At 57.1% G+C, this 17,468-nt stretch overlaps 1 protein-coding gene across 5 annotated transcripts in view; it reads right to left on the reverse strand.

The window, feature by feature from the left end:
- Positions 1–17,468, reverse strand: part of KCNQ4 (potassium voltage-gated channel subfamily Q member 4) — a 55,400-nt gene that overhangs the window by 13,017 nt on the left and 24,915 nt on the right. For 2 of the 5 annotated variants that reach the window (XM_021096970.1, XM_021096973.1), the window contains exons 2-10: positions 9,856–9,946; positions 9,080–9,206; positions 8,698–8,873; positions 7,952–8,077; positions 7,435–7,545; positions 6,878–6,973; positions 3,607–3,695; positions 1,347–1,508; positions 939–983 (exon numbers count right to left, since the gene is read on the reverse strand). In XM_021096970.1, coding sequence (XP_020952629.1) covers positions 939–983; positions 1,347–1,508; positions 3,607–3,695; positions 6,878–6,973; positions 7,435–7,545; positions 7,952–8,077; positions 8,698–8,873; positions 9,080–9,206; positions 9,856–9,946 — 1,023 coding nt within the window. The remainder of the gene's footprint in view (positions 1–938; positions 984–1,346; positions 1,509–3,606; positions 3,696–6,877; positions 6,974–7,434; positions 7,546–7,951; positions 8,078–8,697; positions 8,874–9,079; positions 9,207–9,855; positions 9,947–17,468) is intronic. The other 3 variants (XM_021096971.1, XM_003128110.6, XM_021096972.1) reach the window with 3 other exon arrangements.

The following is a 17,468-nucleotide window of genomic DNA, read 5'->3' on the forward strand; positions in this document are numbered from 1 at the left end:
CTGGACGGGCTCCACCTCTCTGCTCACGTCCTGCTCAGCCACAGGCCAAAAGCGCCTCGCAGAGACCAGGAAAGGAATTCTGCTCCCAGCATCCTCTGGGAGCAGAATTCCTTTCCTGGAACTCCCCAGGAACCCCCATTCCCCAGGCCTTTTCAGCCCAGGAAGCCGGAGAACCCAGAGGCCTTGATCAACCTAAACATTCCTGATTTTCTGCCCAGAACCCAGGGGTTCAGAGTGGCTTGATGACTTTCTCAAGGACACACAGCATCAGGTGGCAGAGGCAAGCTTTCACTGCACCTAATCCTTCTGACCCCGGAGTGGCTCACCTCTTCTGCCTTCCCTTGTTCTGGGCCCAGGGCTCAGAATCACACCTGAGGCTCAAGGCCCAGATGTCCCCCTGGCTGATTCAGGGATGACATGGAAGGATGAGACAAAGCAAAGGGAGGGGTGAGGGACAGGGGATGACTGAGAGGGAGGCTGAAGCCTGGACCTCAAAGCTATCCATCTGTAGGAGCAGCCACTTTCCCATACTGTGGTTAGTGGGTTTCCCTGATCCAAATATGCCTGAGATTCCAGTATTTGCCAACACTTGTGTGGGGGTAAAGCACCGTTCGTTCTTTGTTCATCTTTCGCGATGCAAAACCTCCAGGAGAGGAAGATTAAGAGAAAGAGACTGCTGGGCCAGCAAAATGTCCTTCCGTGAGGAAGAAAGGCATTGTGGGAGAATCCCAGAAGGGCCCTCTGGGATTAGCAAAGCTGTAGACAGGGTTGCACAAGACAAGAGCATTCGTCATTGGCTGAGTTGACATGGGCCCTACGGCAGTTCTTAGGCAGAGCTCTTTCCAGCCAGCAGCTCGTTCCCAAGAGGTGAGTCCAGAGGAACATGCTGGGGTCGGGGAGTCCCTGCCCTCACACCCCAGGACGCTGCCCACGATTACCTGAGCCGTAAGCACCTGTGGCCAGCGGCCTCCTCCTCTCTCCAGCTTCCCGGGAGGGATGGGGTGCAGGGATGGAAGAGTGAGGAGGACGTGGAAACAGAAAGAAAGAGGACAACAGGGTGAATGAAGGAGGCGAAGGGAGAGGGTGGTGTGGACCCGCCCCCGCTCAGACCCCCGGAGCCCCCGGCGACAAAACAGCAAGTCAACTCCGGCCTCTCCAGAGAGACCCTCAGTCTGCACCTGTCAGGCCAGCCGAGGCCAACAGCCCAGGCCTCAGGACAAGGTCTGGGAGGTCCCAGAACAGGCCCAGACACCCACGTAGTGGCTGGAGGCAGGTCTGAGAGAGGATGAGACAGAGAATGGAAGAGGAGGAGAAGCAAGGAGGTGGCAGCCCCACGGGGCCCCTACCTTTCCCCAGGGCAGAAGGAGGCGCTGCCCGGCCGATGGCAGGTGGCAACGGGCGGGTAACGGGAGGGCGCTCCATCAGGTACCGGCGCCCGCCGCACCTCCAGGGGCCGCAGGCCCCCGTTGCGGGCCCGTTGCACGTGCTCAAACAAGAGGGCCAGCTCTCTGCAGGAGAGGGCGCCGTCAGCGGCAGGCAGGGCCCTGGCATCGCCCCCTCACTCGAGGGCACTGAGCTCCTGACAGACCCTGCCAGGCCCTGCCTCTCTCCAGGTGCTCAGCAAATACCTCGTGCCCCAGTGGCCAGGGGTGAGGGTGGGAAACTAGCCTTCCTCTCTCTCTTTCTACACCCGGTTCCTGGGAAACCCTCCAGGATGCCAAGTATGGGAGTTCCCCGGTGGCTCAGCAGGTTAAGGATCCAGCATTGCCATGCCATGGCTTGAGTCCATCCCTGGCCCAGGGAACTTCCATATGCTGCAGATGTGGCTGAGAAAAAGGAGGATGCTAAGTATGATTGTGCAGGATGGGCCCAGCTCGAGGGCACCCTTCCAAGGGGGCAGGTGAAGGCTCAGGTCCAGCCCACTCTCTGCTCAGCAAGCTGAGCGCCTGGACATGGAGCTGTGCCCACCCGGTGGCCAGCGGCAGCCCTGAAATCTTTTTTTTTTTTTTTTTTTTTTAGGGCCCAACCCTCAGTATATGGAGCTTCCCAGGCTAGGGGTCCAATCAGGGCAACAGCTGCTGGCCTACACCACAGCCACAGCCACGCCAGATCTGAGCTGTGTCTGCGACCTACACCACAGCTCACGGCAATGCCAGATCCTTAACCCACTGAGCAAGGCCAGGGATCGAACCCGCAACCTCATGGTTCCTAGTCGGATTCGTTTCCACTGCGCCACGACGGGAACTCCGGCCCTGACATTCTCACCCTCCAGATCTGACCGGATCTTCGGGGGAAACTGAGGCTGAGGAGGGAAACTTGACAGGGAAGCCCAGCTTCCCTCTCCTGCAGGAGTCACTCTTGCCGTGGGCTCTTGGGGGCTGGATTTAGGGCTCAGCTTCTTCTTAACTCTCCAGGCCATTTCCTGTTTCCATTACCAAGGAGGCTGTCCCGCCTCTTTGCCTGCCCATTGTGTGGATGAGGAAACTGTGGTCCAGGGAGCAGAAGATCCGTGGACCCAGAATTTCCAAGCCAAGCTCGGTCCCCCCTACCCAAGAGGACCCAAGACTACCCCCCGCCAATCTTGCTTCCCCATCATGCCCATCGCGTTTCTAACAAACTAGCCCCTGCTCCACCCCCCCATGGCCTGACATTTGAGTCCTCAGGACGCCTTCTAGAAAGAATGGCTCCTTCTAATCTAACCATCACCCCTGTCTCTGGGGTAGGAGCTTGCCTCTGCCAGGGGGAGAGATGAGGGAAGCAAGGGGGTTCTGGGAGCCCCCCTTCCCCAGGCCCTTCTCTCCTGCTCCTCCCCCTGGGAAGCCCCTGGGGCTGGGGGGGAGCAGGGAGGGGGGCAGCCAGGTGTGGGGGTGACTGGGATCACGCAACCGCTGCTCTTGGAGGCTAATGAGGCAGAAAAGGCGCTGGCAGAGACGCTGAGCACAGCAGCCTGGCCGCGCCTCGCTTGCTGCCCGCCGGCCCGCGGGACTGAGCCGCTCTCGGAGGAATTCCTCCTGCCCCAGGGCCTGGCCAGGCACCTGGCCCCAGGAGCTTGGCGCTGTTATTAATAATCCCTGCATCGTGCCATATGCCCATGCAGCCTTCCCCCTCCCGGGCCAGTGCGGGGAACCCACTGTGGGGCCCTAAGGCTGCTCGCCTGGTACAGTAAGAGCAGATACAGAGTCACGCAGGGGGTGCTGGGGTGGGCCCTCGAACCCACCTCTGGCACCAACATTCTTGCCCACACCCCTCTCTCTCTCCAGCTGCAATATGCCAGGCTGGCAAGGGCTAAACTGGCCCCGATTCAGACGGAGGAGGTGAGCTGGCTGGGCTGCTGCCCTGAGTGGCCCCAGCTCGGGGTGAGCATGCGGCCGGCCAGCACCCCAGCACCCAGGGCTCAGCCAGCGGGGCGCGGCTGTGTCCAGGGTCACCGCCCTCCCTGCCAGAGCAGAGTGGGAGAGAGGACACTGCAGGTTCTTACACAGGACCTGCAGCGCCAGCCCCAGATGCTCCCACAGCAGCTGCCACCCTTTTCCCTCCCTCCAAGGCGGAGTCCCAGCCAAGTGTCAAGGGGCATTACCCCCAGCCACCCCCTGCTGGAGGGCCTACCTGAAGGACGGGAGGATGCTGTCATAGTAGTACCAGGTGGCCGTCAGGTAGGCTCGGCTCGTGTCGGTGGAGTACAGGCGCCACGCAGCCTGGTGGGATGGAAGGGGGGAGGAGAGGGGGGACAGGCATCAGAGAGGGCTCTGAGCCCCTCACCAGCTGAAGAACCCAGTCCTCAGGCCAGCGGAAGGGTGCTCAGGGCCAGAAGCCAGCTCCAAGTCCAAAGCTGCCGGCAGGCAGACCTGGAGAGAAATGGCTTCCCCGGGCCACCGGCAGGTCAGCGTCAGGGCCAGGGCCTTGGCGTGTGGGAGTTAGGAGCTGGGGTGTTGTTGTCAGTCCCGGCTCTGCCCCCTACTCAAGTGGACGGATTAAGCAAAGCTGCAGAGCTGAGGGCAAGTCCCTAAGATGAACGTAAGGCTACCTGCCCAGCAAGGGGTTATGAGGTGAACTGGGTGACTGTCCATTAAATGCCAAGCACGGGGCATGGCACAGAGCAGGCACTTAATCCCAAGTTCCCCTGGGAAACACTCCTGTAATTGCCTGTCACCACAGCTGATAAATATCTATTTGTTGTGTATTTGATTAATGTCTTTCTCTCTCCTTAGACTGTAAGCTGTGCCTTGTATCCTCTGGCCCATGCTAGGTATTCTGCAAACATCTGGGGAATAAATACTGACCAAATGAATTATTATTACCAAGAACAACCCCGCCAACCTGCCCAGCCGCCTGTCACCGCCCATGAGATTGAGGGGAGGAAAGAGCATCACCTACTAACCCCTCAGCATCCATGAAATTGCAGGGTTTCCTCTGCATCAGGATGAGGGTCAGACAAGAGGAAGGACTGCCCTTCTCTCCCCCAGGAAAAGAAAAGAGCCAGGTAGGGACTGTGAGCGGGGCGATCAGCAAGGGTAGGGGGGCGTGAGAGGCCCTGGGCAGGACGAAGCAAAACTGGACGCTTCTTCGGACGCGTCTCTTGTTCTTGAGGGACTGCCTACAGCTGACCTCACTGGCTGGGCACCCTCACAGGCCAGGCGTATTTTTACTTCCTGCTTGCCTAGGCCCCTGGCTTGGGCTGGGGAGCAGCTGCCAGAGCTGTCTCATTAATTATGGGCACCACAATACCAGCTGTCTCTCGGCACAAACAGTGCCAGCCGCCTGCCCCTACAATGCCCCTTGGAAGGCCAACTCCCAGGGGACAGCAGCCATTGTGCCCCAAGGGATGCTGAGAAGGAAAGACTGGGCTGGTGGCTGGAGATAGCAGGAATGGGAGGGGGTTCCACCCTGGGGGGGGGACAGATAAGAGGGTGTTGAGTCAAACTTGGGCTGGGGGGCAGGGGGTAGCACGCTGGGGAGCCGGGGAGGCAGGCTGTGCCAGTGCGCCCGGAACTGTTTCCTGCAGGGGTTTCTCTTGCACAAGGCTGAGCCACAGACTCACGAAAATCAGAGCCCTGGAGATCCCACTGTGGCTCAGCGGGTTAAGGACCTGACGTTGTCTCTGTGAGGATGCAGGTTCGATCCCTGGCCTTGTTTAGTGGATTAAGGATCCAGCATTGCCACAAGCTTACACACATGTAGTCTGCACACACGGCTCAGATCTAGCATTGCTGTGGCTGTGGCAGAGGCCTCAGCTGCAGCTCTGACTTGACCCCTTGGCTAGGAATTTCCATTTGCTGCAGGTGCAGCCATAAAAAGAAAACAAAAACAAAAACAATCAGAGCCCTGGCTTCAGCCAGTGCCCTGTCAGAATGGCTCGGACGGCAGGGGAAACAGAGCCCCCCACTCCTGGTTTTTTTCCCACCTCTGTGGCCATTCCTTCTCTGCCTCCCTGGCCGGCTCAGCGCTGACCACCCAGCCACCAAACGTTAAGGCTCCTAAAAGCCCAGGTCCCGACCACCTTCTCTTCTCTCTCCTTCGTCTCCCCACTGGGCAAGAGCCTCCATGCCCAGGGCTTCGTTACCATCCACGCCCAAGGCCCAGCCCGTTCCGCACCTCCAATGCAGACCCGTATATCCGGCTGCCTCAACACCCCGCCTCAGGGTCTCAGAGCGCCCCCCCCCAGACTCTACATGCTCCAGCCAAGCTCACCCTCCACAGCCCAGCTCGGGTCCCCCTCCAGGGGGCAGGGTCACCAGCCATTCAGCTGGGCGAGCTAGAAACCCACCACCTGTCCCCTCCCTCTCCCCCATTCCTGATGCCACAGTCTCACCTCCTAAACATGCAGAATCTGCCCGTCTCTTCCCATCTCACCTGCTGCTACCCTCATCCAAGTCACCCGCCTCACCCGGACTGCTGCCAGAGCCCCTTGTCTGGTCTCCACACACCTGGCTCACCCTCCAATCCACTCACTACGTTTCAAAACATAAATCTGATCATGTCACCCTCCCTCCTACTTTGTACCTCTCAATGGATCCTCGCTGTTCTTAGGAAAATGTTAAATTCTTCTCTGCGGCCCTTGCGTCTGGGCCACACCCACTTATCCAAACCCTTCCACTGTCCACTCTTCCTTGAACTTTTTTTCCACTTTTTTTTTTGGTCCAGGCCCAAGGCATATGGAAGTTCCTGGGCCAGGGATCAAACTCAAAGCCACAGCACTGACAACGCCACATCCTTGACCCACTGAGCCCCAAAGGCACGCCTCCCTTGAGCTCTCTGTTCCAGTCTCACTAGCTTCATTCCACTTTCTCAAACACACCCTGCTCTCTTTCACCACAGGTCCTTTGCACATGCTATTCCCGCACCTTGAATGCTTCCCCCTTCACCTCTTCCCCTGGCTAACTCCTACCTATCTCCCAGTTCTCAGCTCATGGCAGTTTCTCAGGGTAGTCAGCCCTGAGATTTCTTCAAGGTCAGATCAGGCCAGGTCCCCTGTCAAGTGCTCCTCAGAGAACCATTTCTCTCCGTAGTTACAGCATTCGTTTGTGAATGCGTGTGGAATGAATTAGCGTGTTGGAAGTAGAGTGGGCACAGCCGATGGTGGCAAGACTGGGTCTCCACCAGGGGTGCAGAGCTGCTTGTTCAGTCTCCACTCCACTCCAGGCCTGTAGAGTCGGGGCTGGAATTGGGCAACGGGACAGCTCTGGCTAGCCCTGCGCTGGGCATATGGCACAGGGAGCCGTTTCGGACCATCTTATCCAGCATCCCAGCTCTTCCTGATTTGGCATATCACCCCGGAGAAGCCACATCTCCTCTTGGAGCTTAAAGTGGAGTCATAGCTGTGAAGCTGGGACACAAGGGTCAGCATACAGAGTTGAGGGGCTTCCTGGGCGTTCTGTACCTGGATAAGGTTGGCTGCTGGCATCCTCCGCTTCTCGAAATGTTTCTGCCGGTGCTGCTCCTGCACCTTCAGGGCAAAGCCAGAGCCAAGGATGCCCTAGGACAATAGACATGGTTGGGGGAATGTGGTGGGGGGAGGAGCTCCCACTGTGGCTCAGCAGGTTAAGAACACAATATAATGTCTGTGAGGATGTGAGTTCGATCCCTGGCCTCACACCGTGGGTTAAGGATCTGGCATTGCAGCAAGCTGTGGCATAGGCCACAGATGTGGCACCCTTCCAGCATTGCTGTGGCTGTAGCATAGACGGGCAGGTGCAGCTCTGATTCGACCCCTAGCCCGGGAACTTTCATATGCCATGGGTGCGGCCATAGAAAAGACAAAAAACAAAAACAAAAACAAAAACAAAAACAAAAAACCCAGAGACAGCAAAGGTGCCTCACCCCTGTCCATCCGAGGTGTCCCCACCGCCCATGCAAATGCTGGAGAGGGGCTTAGCAGGCTCTACCCCCAGGATACCCTCCCCCAGGCCAGGCCATCCTACGTGGAAGGGCACTCACAGCAGGCAAGGCAAAGAAGGAGATGCCCAGTAAGGCAAAGCCAGCAGCCAGGACCCTGCCCAGCCAGGTGTGTGGCGTCTTGTCACCATAGCCGATGGTCGTCAGTGTAATCTGGGGACACAAACAAGTCACCTGCAGGGCTGGTCACAGGGGCTTGTCAGGGCACAGGAACCCGGAAGCCTGATCATAAGGGAGGGGTCCTCATGGGTGCCCAGAGGGACAAGTCGAGGACTTGGCAGAGGGGCTGGTTAGAGGCATAACTTGATTCTCCCCATCTCCTGTGCTGGAGGCGGGGGGAGGGGGGTGGGTGTGTGTGTGTGTGTACAGGTCACAAGGGACCCAGATGGGGGTACAAACTGGTCCCCTGAGGCAAGCTGGGGGACCAATACAGGGGCTGGTCACAGGGGGTCCCAGCCCTGGCCGAGAGGACAGAGACAGGTCCTTGAGTCGGGGTCACAATGATCGGGCCGAGAAGGGTCCCAGGGAGAAGGTCCGCCCTGCACAGACCCTCACGCACCGTCCCCCACCAGAGTGAGTCGGCGTAGGAGGAGAAGTCGGAGTTGGCGTCCTTTTCAGCCAGATAGACCAGGAAGGAGGCAAAGATGAGCACCAGGAACCCGATGTACCAGGCGGTGATCAGCTCCTGTGGGGCAGCCACCGATGAGACCACAGCAAGGACCCAGACGGAGGGGCGTGAGGAAGCAAGGGACGCTGTGCCCACCTGGCACACGTCAGGAGGTGGAAGGCTCCCAGAACCGTCTCCGGGAGGGGTTCTGAAAGGGGATAAAAAATACCCACCTCTCGGAGGTCCCTGGCGGGGGCCCTGCCCGCCTTTCTCAGCAGCTGCCTCCAAGGAGACCCGCCCTGCTTTTCCTGAACACCCAGGCCTCACAAAACCTTGGCGCTACCCTTGACCTTCCAGGTTCCCCGCTCGGCCCCCGAACCCCAAGCCTACCTTGCCCCGCTCCCCAGGCCCCACTTTCAGGCTGCCATCCGGTCCCACCTCCTGTCCCGCCCCAGCGCCACCCTCAGAACCCGTTCCAGCTCCCCAGTTCGCTGTAAGCGTAGATCCCCGAACCCAGAAACTTCCCGACGAGACTCTGAAGCCTTGGCCCTCGGGCCCCGCCCCGCCCCTCGCCCCGCCCTCCCTGCGTCTGTCCCTGGCCTCGCCCCGCCCTCCCGGCTGCCGGCCCAGGCCCGGTCCCGCCCCTCTCCCGCCCCTCGCCCCGCCCCGCCCCGCCCCCGGTCCCCGCGCGGCCTCACCTTGCTGTGCGCGTAGACCACCGAACCCAGCAGCTTCCAGGTGCCGCCGCGGCGGTCCATGCGCACCATGCGCAGGATCTGCAGGAAGCGCATGCTGCGCAGCGCAGACGTGGCAAAGATGTTGCCCTGCGTACCCGCGGCGATGACGGCCACCGAGGCCACGAACACGATGAAGTCTGCAGGGGCGGGGCGAGGGGCGAAGTCAGGGCCCGCGCCGGGGAGGCAACCTCCCCCGGGCCTGGACCCGAGGTCGGGGATTCCCGGGGCCGAGGGCGCGATTAGGAAGGTCCGTGAAGTCTGTGTCAGCAGCCAGGGTCCTGGGGTCAGGGTGTCGACCCTGGAGCTTGGGGTCAAGGGTCAGGCGCGGGGGCAGGCCCATTACCGATGACACAGAAGGGTTTTCTGGCAAAACGGAAGCGGCCCTGCCATCCTCGGTAGCGGCAGCAGCATCCAGCAGACCAGACACGGACGATGTACTCCAGGCCAAACACCACGATCATCACGAATTCCTGTGGGATCAGGGGCCCGGTCCCCACTCTTCAGGACCCAGCCCAGGTCACACAGCACCCACCCAGCCCAGAGCCCCTAGATTAGGGGTACTAGGATTTTCTCAGGCCACCTCTCCCTGAGGTTCTTACACCTGGACGGACCTGAGAAAGATTCCAGAAGGCAAGTGACTTCTTCTAGGCCATCTTCCAAAGAGACGGAAAGACCAAGTCTGTCCTCCCTTGTGTCCCCATGAGCTGTCTGGGTTTTTCTGCTCCTCACTGCCCTCCCAGCCATCGCAGCCTGGTAACCTTGACCAGGTGACATAAGGGTTGGTTGTCTGTCACTGTGCCCCTCTGAGGTGCTCCTGCTTAGCGGAGGGACCCTGCCACACCGGGGATGGCTTTAGCAGCCTTGGTCCTGAAGAGGAGGGGGTCTCCTCTCCTCTCCTCTGGGCCCAGCATAAGCCCTGGCATAGAGGCAGGGGCTCTCCTATCACCTGCTACACAGCAGGGGATGCAGCCAAGAAAGGGGCAGCCACCAGCTCCGGGAACACAGCACAGCAAGCCGTTCTCTGAGCCAGGGTATACGAAGCCTCTCTCCACTTCTCCCTCCTCAGCCCAGAGGTGCTTTTCCACACAGCCTCCCTCCGACCCAGACTCCAGCACTCACCAAGATGAGGAGACACTCGTTGGCAAGTTCCTGGTGCTCCTGGATAGTAGACAGCACGGACAGCACCAGGCAGCTGAAGACGAGCAAAAATCTGCAAGAGCAGCATGAAGGAGAGGGTTAGAGTGCTGGATGGACAGGACAGCTGAGGAGCCTCTGGCAGGGGGCTGCAGGGTCAGAGGAGGAGGAGGGCAGCATTACTGCAGAAGGATAATCTGGAAGGTAGAATAAGAGTCAGAGATATTTGGAGGTGTGGCTCTGTGCTGCACACCAAAGAGAGACGCCCCCAAGCTCCAGGCTGCTGAGCTCACAGACACCTTAGAGTCCTCCCAATTGCCCTCGATGCAGCTGCAGCTCACAGAGGTGGTCACTGAGCTGTGAGTGGCAGTCCGTCTGGGCTGGCTGAGGAACAGACCCAGGAGCACCCTCCCTTCCCAATGAAGTCCAAGGTGACAGAAGCGTGGCTTCATCTGCAGAATGAGGACAATGGCCTCTGCCTTCGTGGGTTCTTATGGAATTAATCACTGAGACAGCTACGGAAGGAAAGACAGGGAGGGGAGGATGCAGAGGGGGAGAGGTTCTGGAGAGAGGAGTCAGGCAGCGGGGAGCCCTGCCGTCCAGGCCTGGAACTCCCTGGAGGGCAGTGGTAAACTACCAAGTGGCCCAGCCCCAGACCTCTCGAAATGGAAGGAACTTTTTTCTTTCTCTCTTTTATTTATTTATTTGCTTTTTAGGGCCACACCTGGAGATTAATCGGAGCTGCAGCTGCAGCTGCCGGTTGACACCACAGCCACAGCTGCAGCAACGCGGGATCCTTAACCCACTGAGCAAGGCCAGGGACCAGACCTCATCTTCACCGACACTAGTCAGGTTCATTTCCACTGAGCCACAACGGAACTCCGGAAGGAACTTTAGACTCCAACCCATCCAACACCTCCCTCAACCCCCATTGCACACGTGAGGAAACTCAGGCCCAGAGAGGGAAAGGGATTCACCCAAGGTCGCCCAGGACGTCCAGGACCAAGGTGCTAGAGCCAGGCTTCCCGACTTCCCGGTGGATGGGGAGAGGGGAAAGGGCATGTGGAGAGAAGCTGTTGGCCTCAGGGAGTATGTAAATACGTGAGAGAGGCCGGGATGTGGGGCACCGGCTGCAGATGCAGCGAAAGGAACGGGGCGGGGGGGGGGGGGCTGGCCTCCGGGACGCGCTCCTCCTTTTGATGCGGGTGTGCTGGACACGCAGCGCTTCTGGAAGAGACTCCCGAGGGAACGGGCTTCGGGGGAGACGCATCCCTTGCGAACTGACCCGCAGCCTCCGCCCCCTGTTCCCAGAGGGTCCCCACCCGGACTGCATTCTGCCTCCAGCACCTCGCCGTGGGGGCCTGCGGAGCCCCTCCGCGCATGCTCCCCTAGGCCCGCGCTCATGCACCGCCCCCCACTCTCGCCTCCGAACTGCCCCTCCCCGCCTTGCCTCCCAAGTCACTGTCTACATGGCAGGGCCATGGGCTCGGAGTCAGAGAGACCCGGGTTCAAATTCCAGTCCTGCTGTATGTGTCACACTGGGCAAGTCGCCTGTCTTCTCTGAGCCAGTTTCATCATCTGTAAAATGGGGCTGATGGAGGAGGGGAATGGGAAGACGTGGGAAAGGGGCGGCTCCACCCAGGCCCCCTTACAGTGCCCTGGACGCACATGCCCCAGGCGGAGGCGGCCAGCCCAGCACATGCCCCAGGGGGAGGGGGGGAAGGCTTCTGGATGCGTGCGTGGTGGGGAGGTCTCCCTGGCCAGTTCCAGGCAAGAGCTGAGTCAGCGCAGACAGAAAGCCCGGGGAGGGCGGGGGGTGAGCAGCAGCTCCTCGTGTTCAATAATTAACCGCAAGAAACGCGGCTGCAGCGGCCACATCTACCGCGGATGGAGACGCCCACCGACAGAGGGGTCCTCCTGAGGGCGTCCCACCCAGCCCCCTCCTCTGGAAAGGGCTGCAGCCAAACCGTGATGGGCCTTCACCCCACGGCAACGCCGGATCGTTAATCCACTGAGCGAGGGCAGGGATCGAACCCGCAACCTCATGGTTCCTAGTCGGATTCGTTCACCACTGCACCACGACCGGGAATTCCCTTCACCCTAGTCCTGGGCCGAAGTCCTTCGTCCCATCGCTCAGCTGACCTCATAACCTCAGGTACGTGGGTCAGTTTAGGGCCTCCTGCTAAGTGTTTCAAGAATTTTTCTTCTCAGTACTTCCTTCCATGTCAATAATTACACATCCATAATACGTAGGTTCACAAGAGGTTAAGCGAAGAAGGCAGATTATTGACCCTTAAACCAAAGTGATCCCAACTTTACAATAGAGATTTTATATATACACACACATCCCAAGAGTTAGCAGGGCTGATCCTGGGTGCCAAAATCAAGAGTGATTTGCTTTTGGAGTTCCCGTCGTGGCGCAGCAGAAACAAATCCGACTAGGAACCATGAGGTTGCGGGTTCGCTCCCTGGACTCGCTCAGGGGTTAATGATCCGGCATTGCCGTGAGCTATCGTGTAGGTCGCAGACGCATTTCGGATCTGGTGTGGCTGTGGCTGTGGTGTAGGCCGGCGGCTGCAGCTCTGATTAGACCCCTCACCTGGGAACCTCCACATGTCAGGGATGCGGCCCTAGAAAAGACAGAAACACACACACACAAAGCTGACACATGGGCTGCCTGGGTGATAAAAACCTATTATCAATTTTTAAGTGCATTTCCTTAAAAATACAAACAGGGGAAAAATCCCCTTTAAATCCTGTCCCCACCCCTTTACCACAAGAGCCTTGGCCATTTGGCAGGTGTGAGGGTGTGGCAGCCTCTCTCCTGAGTCAGCTCACCTGCCCGACGTCTGCTCAGGGTCTCCTCTCCGATGTCCAGGGGCCTCTCAAACTGAACATGTCCAAAAGCAAACCCTCTCTTTACCCTCAGATCTTGCTCTTCTCCAAGCTCCCCGTCCCAGGGGTGGTACCACCTTCCACCCAGCGTCTCAGACTGAGCACCGGGGGCTTACACTTGACTCTTCCTGTCCCTCCCCCCCCACATCCCATCTTTTAGCAATTTCTTTTTTCTCTTTTTATGGCCACACCGGAGACATATGGAAATTCCCAGGCTAGGGGTCGAATTGGAGCTGCAGCTGCCAGCCTACACCACAGCCACAGCCACAACCATGCAGGATCCGAGCTGCGTCTGCGACCTACACCACGGCTCACGGCAATGCTGGATCCTTAACCCACAGGGCACAGCCAGGGATCGAACCCACGTCCTCATGGATACTAATAAGGTTCATGACCTGCTGAGCCACGATGGGAACTCCTCCTTTAGCAATTTCTTTTGGCTCTAACTTCGGAACGTAGCCCTGGACAGACTAACCAGCATCACCTCACCCTCACAAGGTCCCCCAGTCTTCACTCTGGCCCAGCTGGAACCCGACCTCTTCAAAGCCATCCGTGCAATCTGCCTGCAAAGCAGAGCCGAAACTGGGACTCTCCTCACAGCTCTCTGCTGACTGCCCATCACCCGTAGAGAGCGCAGTCAGATTCCTCAGTGTGTCCAGCAAGGCCCTGCAAGATCCAGCCCCACCGAGCCCTTAAACTGGATCTGCACCCGCCTCCAGCCCTGCGCTCCAGCCATTCTACCTCCCTCTCATTCCTGGAAATGCACCAAAAGGTTTTCCACCCAAAGCAACAGAAATAAAAGCAAAAATAAACCAATGGGACCTAATCAAACGGACAAGCTTTTGCACAGCAAAGGAAACCAAAAAGAAAACAAAAAGACAACTTACAGAATGGGAGAAAATAGTGTCAAATGATGCACCTGACAAGGGCTTAATCTCTAAAATACACAAATGACTTACACAACTCAACAGCAAAAAAGCCAACAACCCATGGAAAAATGGGCAAAAGACCTGAATAGACATTTCTCCAAAGAAGATGTACAGATGGCCAACAAGCACATGAAACAATGCTCAACATCACTGACTATTAGAGAAAAATGCAATTCAAAACTACCGTGAGATACCACCTCACACCACTCAGAAAGGCCATCATTAATGAGCCCACAGATAACAAGTGCTGGAGACGGTGTGGAGAAAAGGGAACCCTCCTGTACCGTTGGTGGGAATGGAAGCTGGTACAGCCACTACGGAGAACGGTATGGAAGCACCTTAGAAAGCTATACGTAGAACTACCATATGATCCAGCAATCACATTCTTGGGCACATATCTGGACAAACCTTTACTTAAAAAAGACAAATGCACCCGCATGTCCATTGCAGCTCTATTCAAGATAGCCAAGACATGGAAACAAGCCAAATGTCCACTGACAGACGATTGGATTAGGAAGATGTGGTATATATGCACAATGGAATACTACTCAGCCATAAAAAAGAATGGCATAATGCCATTTGCAGCAACATGGATGGAACTAGAGACTCTCATCCTGAGTGAAGTCAGAAAGAGAAAGACAAATACCATATGATATCCATATGAATCTAACATATGACACAAATGAACCTTTCCACAGAAAAGAAACTCATGGACGTGGAGAATAGACTTGTGGTTGCCAAGGGGGAGGGGGAGGGAGTGGGATGGACTGGAAGTTTGGGGTTAATAGATGCAGACTCTTGCCTTTGGAATGGACGAGCAGTGAGATCCTGCTGTGTAGCACTGGGAACTATCTCTAGTCACTTATGCTGAAGCCTGATCATGTGAGAAAAAAGAATGTATACATGTGTGTATAACTGGGTCACCCTGCTGAACAGTAGGAAAAAAAATAACGTATTGGGGAAATGAAAAAAAAAAAAAAAAGGTTTTCCACCTCTGGGCTTTGCACTTGCTTTGCTGTCTCCTCGGACTGCTTAGTGCTCCACCCGGTCCCTGTTCAAACCTCACCTCCTGGGAGAGGCCTTCTCTAACCAGCTCTCTCCCATTCCCTGTCTCTCCCCCCTGACGCTGCTTCATTTATTATTTATTTATGTATTTTTATAAATTTGCCTGGAGGATAGTGGACTTACAAAGTTGTGCTGGTTTCAGGGGTATAACAAACGATTTTTTTTTTAAACGGACTGAGTCAGCAAACAGCAGAAATTCACCTCAAACAAACATCAAAACATCATATGTTGCCAAAGTTGCCACGTTGTACCCACTTAGGAGGCTCCCAAAGCTCCAAGCACACCCATCCCTGACCCGCGGGCATAAGCCTTGACCCGCCGGGCTTCCCAGCCGTCCTCCAGGGAAGCGAAGGAAAGGGAGGGAAAGAAGGCAGGTCTCTGACCCTGACCAGCTCCATTTGGTAGACACAGTTCAGAAAACCCCTGAACTCCACCTCCCGCAGCCCTCCTTCCCTGGCTGGGGGTTAGACGCTCAGGACAGGTGAACAAACATCCTTAGTCTGATAGAGAGCATCTCGCGTCCCGGGCAGCTGAATGATCGCCGCATCTTCCGGATGAGGAAAGGGGACCCAGGGAGGGACGGGCTTGCTCAAGATCACTCACTGAATCCACGCGGAGCTGGAGTCCAAGCTGCCTTGGCCTTCCTGAGGGGTCCTCACACAGACACCCACTCTCGGTGTCACAGGGGGTCAGGTCTGGCGCGTAGGATGGAAGAGACAGGGAGGAGGAGCCCTGAGCCGGGGTCTGCCAGAACCGGCGTGTGACCTCATTCAGACAGCAAATAAGGACAGTCTTGGGATCGTCCCTGGCCTCCTCTGAGGTTTCATCTACACAGGCGGAGGTTGTTCACAGGAACTGGCCAGCCTGGGCTGTCTACAATCACCCAACAGAGACACCAGACCGGCAGCCACTTTCAGGAGCGCCTTTGCCCGTCACGTCTGGTGGCAACTTGGGGCCCACGTTCTCCCTTGCCTCGTACAGCCGACGGAGCTGGGACAGGTGGGTGCCGCCTGGCTGGCTCTCTGATTGGAGCATCCTGTGAGGTTGGTTGCAAGGCTTCCTCCCCCACCCCATCCTGTGACTGTCGTGCTTATTCCGGGGGGCGGCAGGGAGACTGGGGGGACCTGTGGATGGCTTGGATCCATCCATGTCAAACTTCAGTGGGCATCAGAATTATCTGGCAGGCTTATCAAAATCCTGATTTCTGGGCCCCACTCCTGAGTATCTGATTCAGAATGAAGTGGAGGCTGGGAATATGCATTTCTACAAAGTTCATGGTGAGTCTAATGTCGTTCCTCCGGGGACCACGCTTTGAGAATCACTGGCTTAGGGAATGAAGCGGTTGTGGCTGACTCCATTATTAGTCACCTCAAAGCATTTTTTTTTTTTTTGGCCATGACCCAAGCATGTGGAAAGTTAGTTCCTGGGCCAGGGATCCAACCTGCACCAGAGCAGTGACCCGATCAGCTGTAGTGACAACGCTAGATCCTTAACCTGCTGCACCACAAAGGAACTCCAAGGCTTTTTGTTTATTTTTATTTTCACTTTTTGGCTTTTTAGGCCTGCACCCCCGGCACATGGAAGTTCCCAGGCTAGGAGTCAAATCGAAGCTGTAACTGCCGGTCCACACTACCTGTCACAGCGATGCCAGATCCAAGCCACATCTACAACCTACACCACAGCTGACGGCAATGCCAGATCCTCAACCCACTGAGTGAGGACAGGGATCAAACCTGCATCCTCGTGGATACTAGTCGGATTTGCTTCTGCTGCGCCATAACAGGAACTCCCTCCAAACTTTTTTAAACAACAGGAATCACTCCCTTTTTCCCCAGCCTCAACACCCCTGTCCCCGCAGCCTTCCTCAAGTTACTGCCGGGGGAGTTCCCACTGTGGCTCAGCGGTAATGAATCTGACTAGTATCCATGAGGATGTGGGTTCAATCCCTGGCCTTGCTCAGTGGGTTAAGGATCCAGCGTTGCCATGAGCTGTGGTGTAGTTCGCGGACTCAGCTCGGATCCCACATTGCTGTGGCAGTGGTGTAGGCCAGAAGCTGTAGCTCCAATTCAACCCCTAGCCTGGGAACTTCTGTATGTCACTGCAGGTGCGGCCCTAAAAAAAAAAAAAAAAAAAAAAAAAAAGATGAAGAAAAGTTACTGCCAAGGAAACAGCCATAGGGCAGGGTGAGGTGAGGAAAGCCCTATTGGGGAGGTGGGTCTCATGCCAACATCGGCTTCACCCCGATTGGCTATGTGACCCTATAACTGCTCCTCTGGCCAAGGCTTCCTTTTGGCCAGGGTCTATGCAGAGGCCCTACGTGGGGTTCCCCCCAAGACGGCTTTAGCAGAGCCAAGTAGAGGGATGGGCGAAGGTGATGCAGACAGGGTGGGAGGGTACCCCAAGCAGAGGAAGCAGGAAGTGCGCAAACAATAGCAATGCAGGCAACCTGGGGTGGCCAGTGGTCCTGGCCGATGTGGGTCTAAGACGAAGGGGCCGAGGAGAAAGCAGTGAGGGCCAGATCCAGGCACCCTCAGGCACCTAAAGGCAGTGGGGTGGGCGGCGGGAAGCGTGGATCAGAGGAGGTGAGGCTGATCAGGAACAGCAAGGAGACAGCCCCGCAGGAACTCAGATGAGAGATGACGGTGGCCGCACGAAAGAGAAGTGGAGAGACTGGAGAAAGTGTTGGGAAGTAGGACTTGGTGGGGAGCT

Source organism: Sus scrofa, chromosome 6 (genome assembly GCF_000003025.6).
Source record: "Sus scrofa isolate TJ Tabasco breed Duroc chromosome 6, Sscrofa11.1, whole genome shotgun sequence".
NCBI lineage: Eukaryota > Metazoa > Chordata > Mammalia > Artiodactyla > Suidae > Sus > Sus scrofa.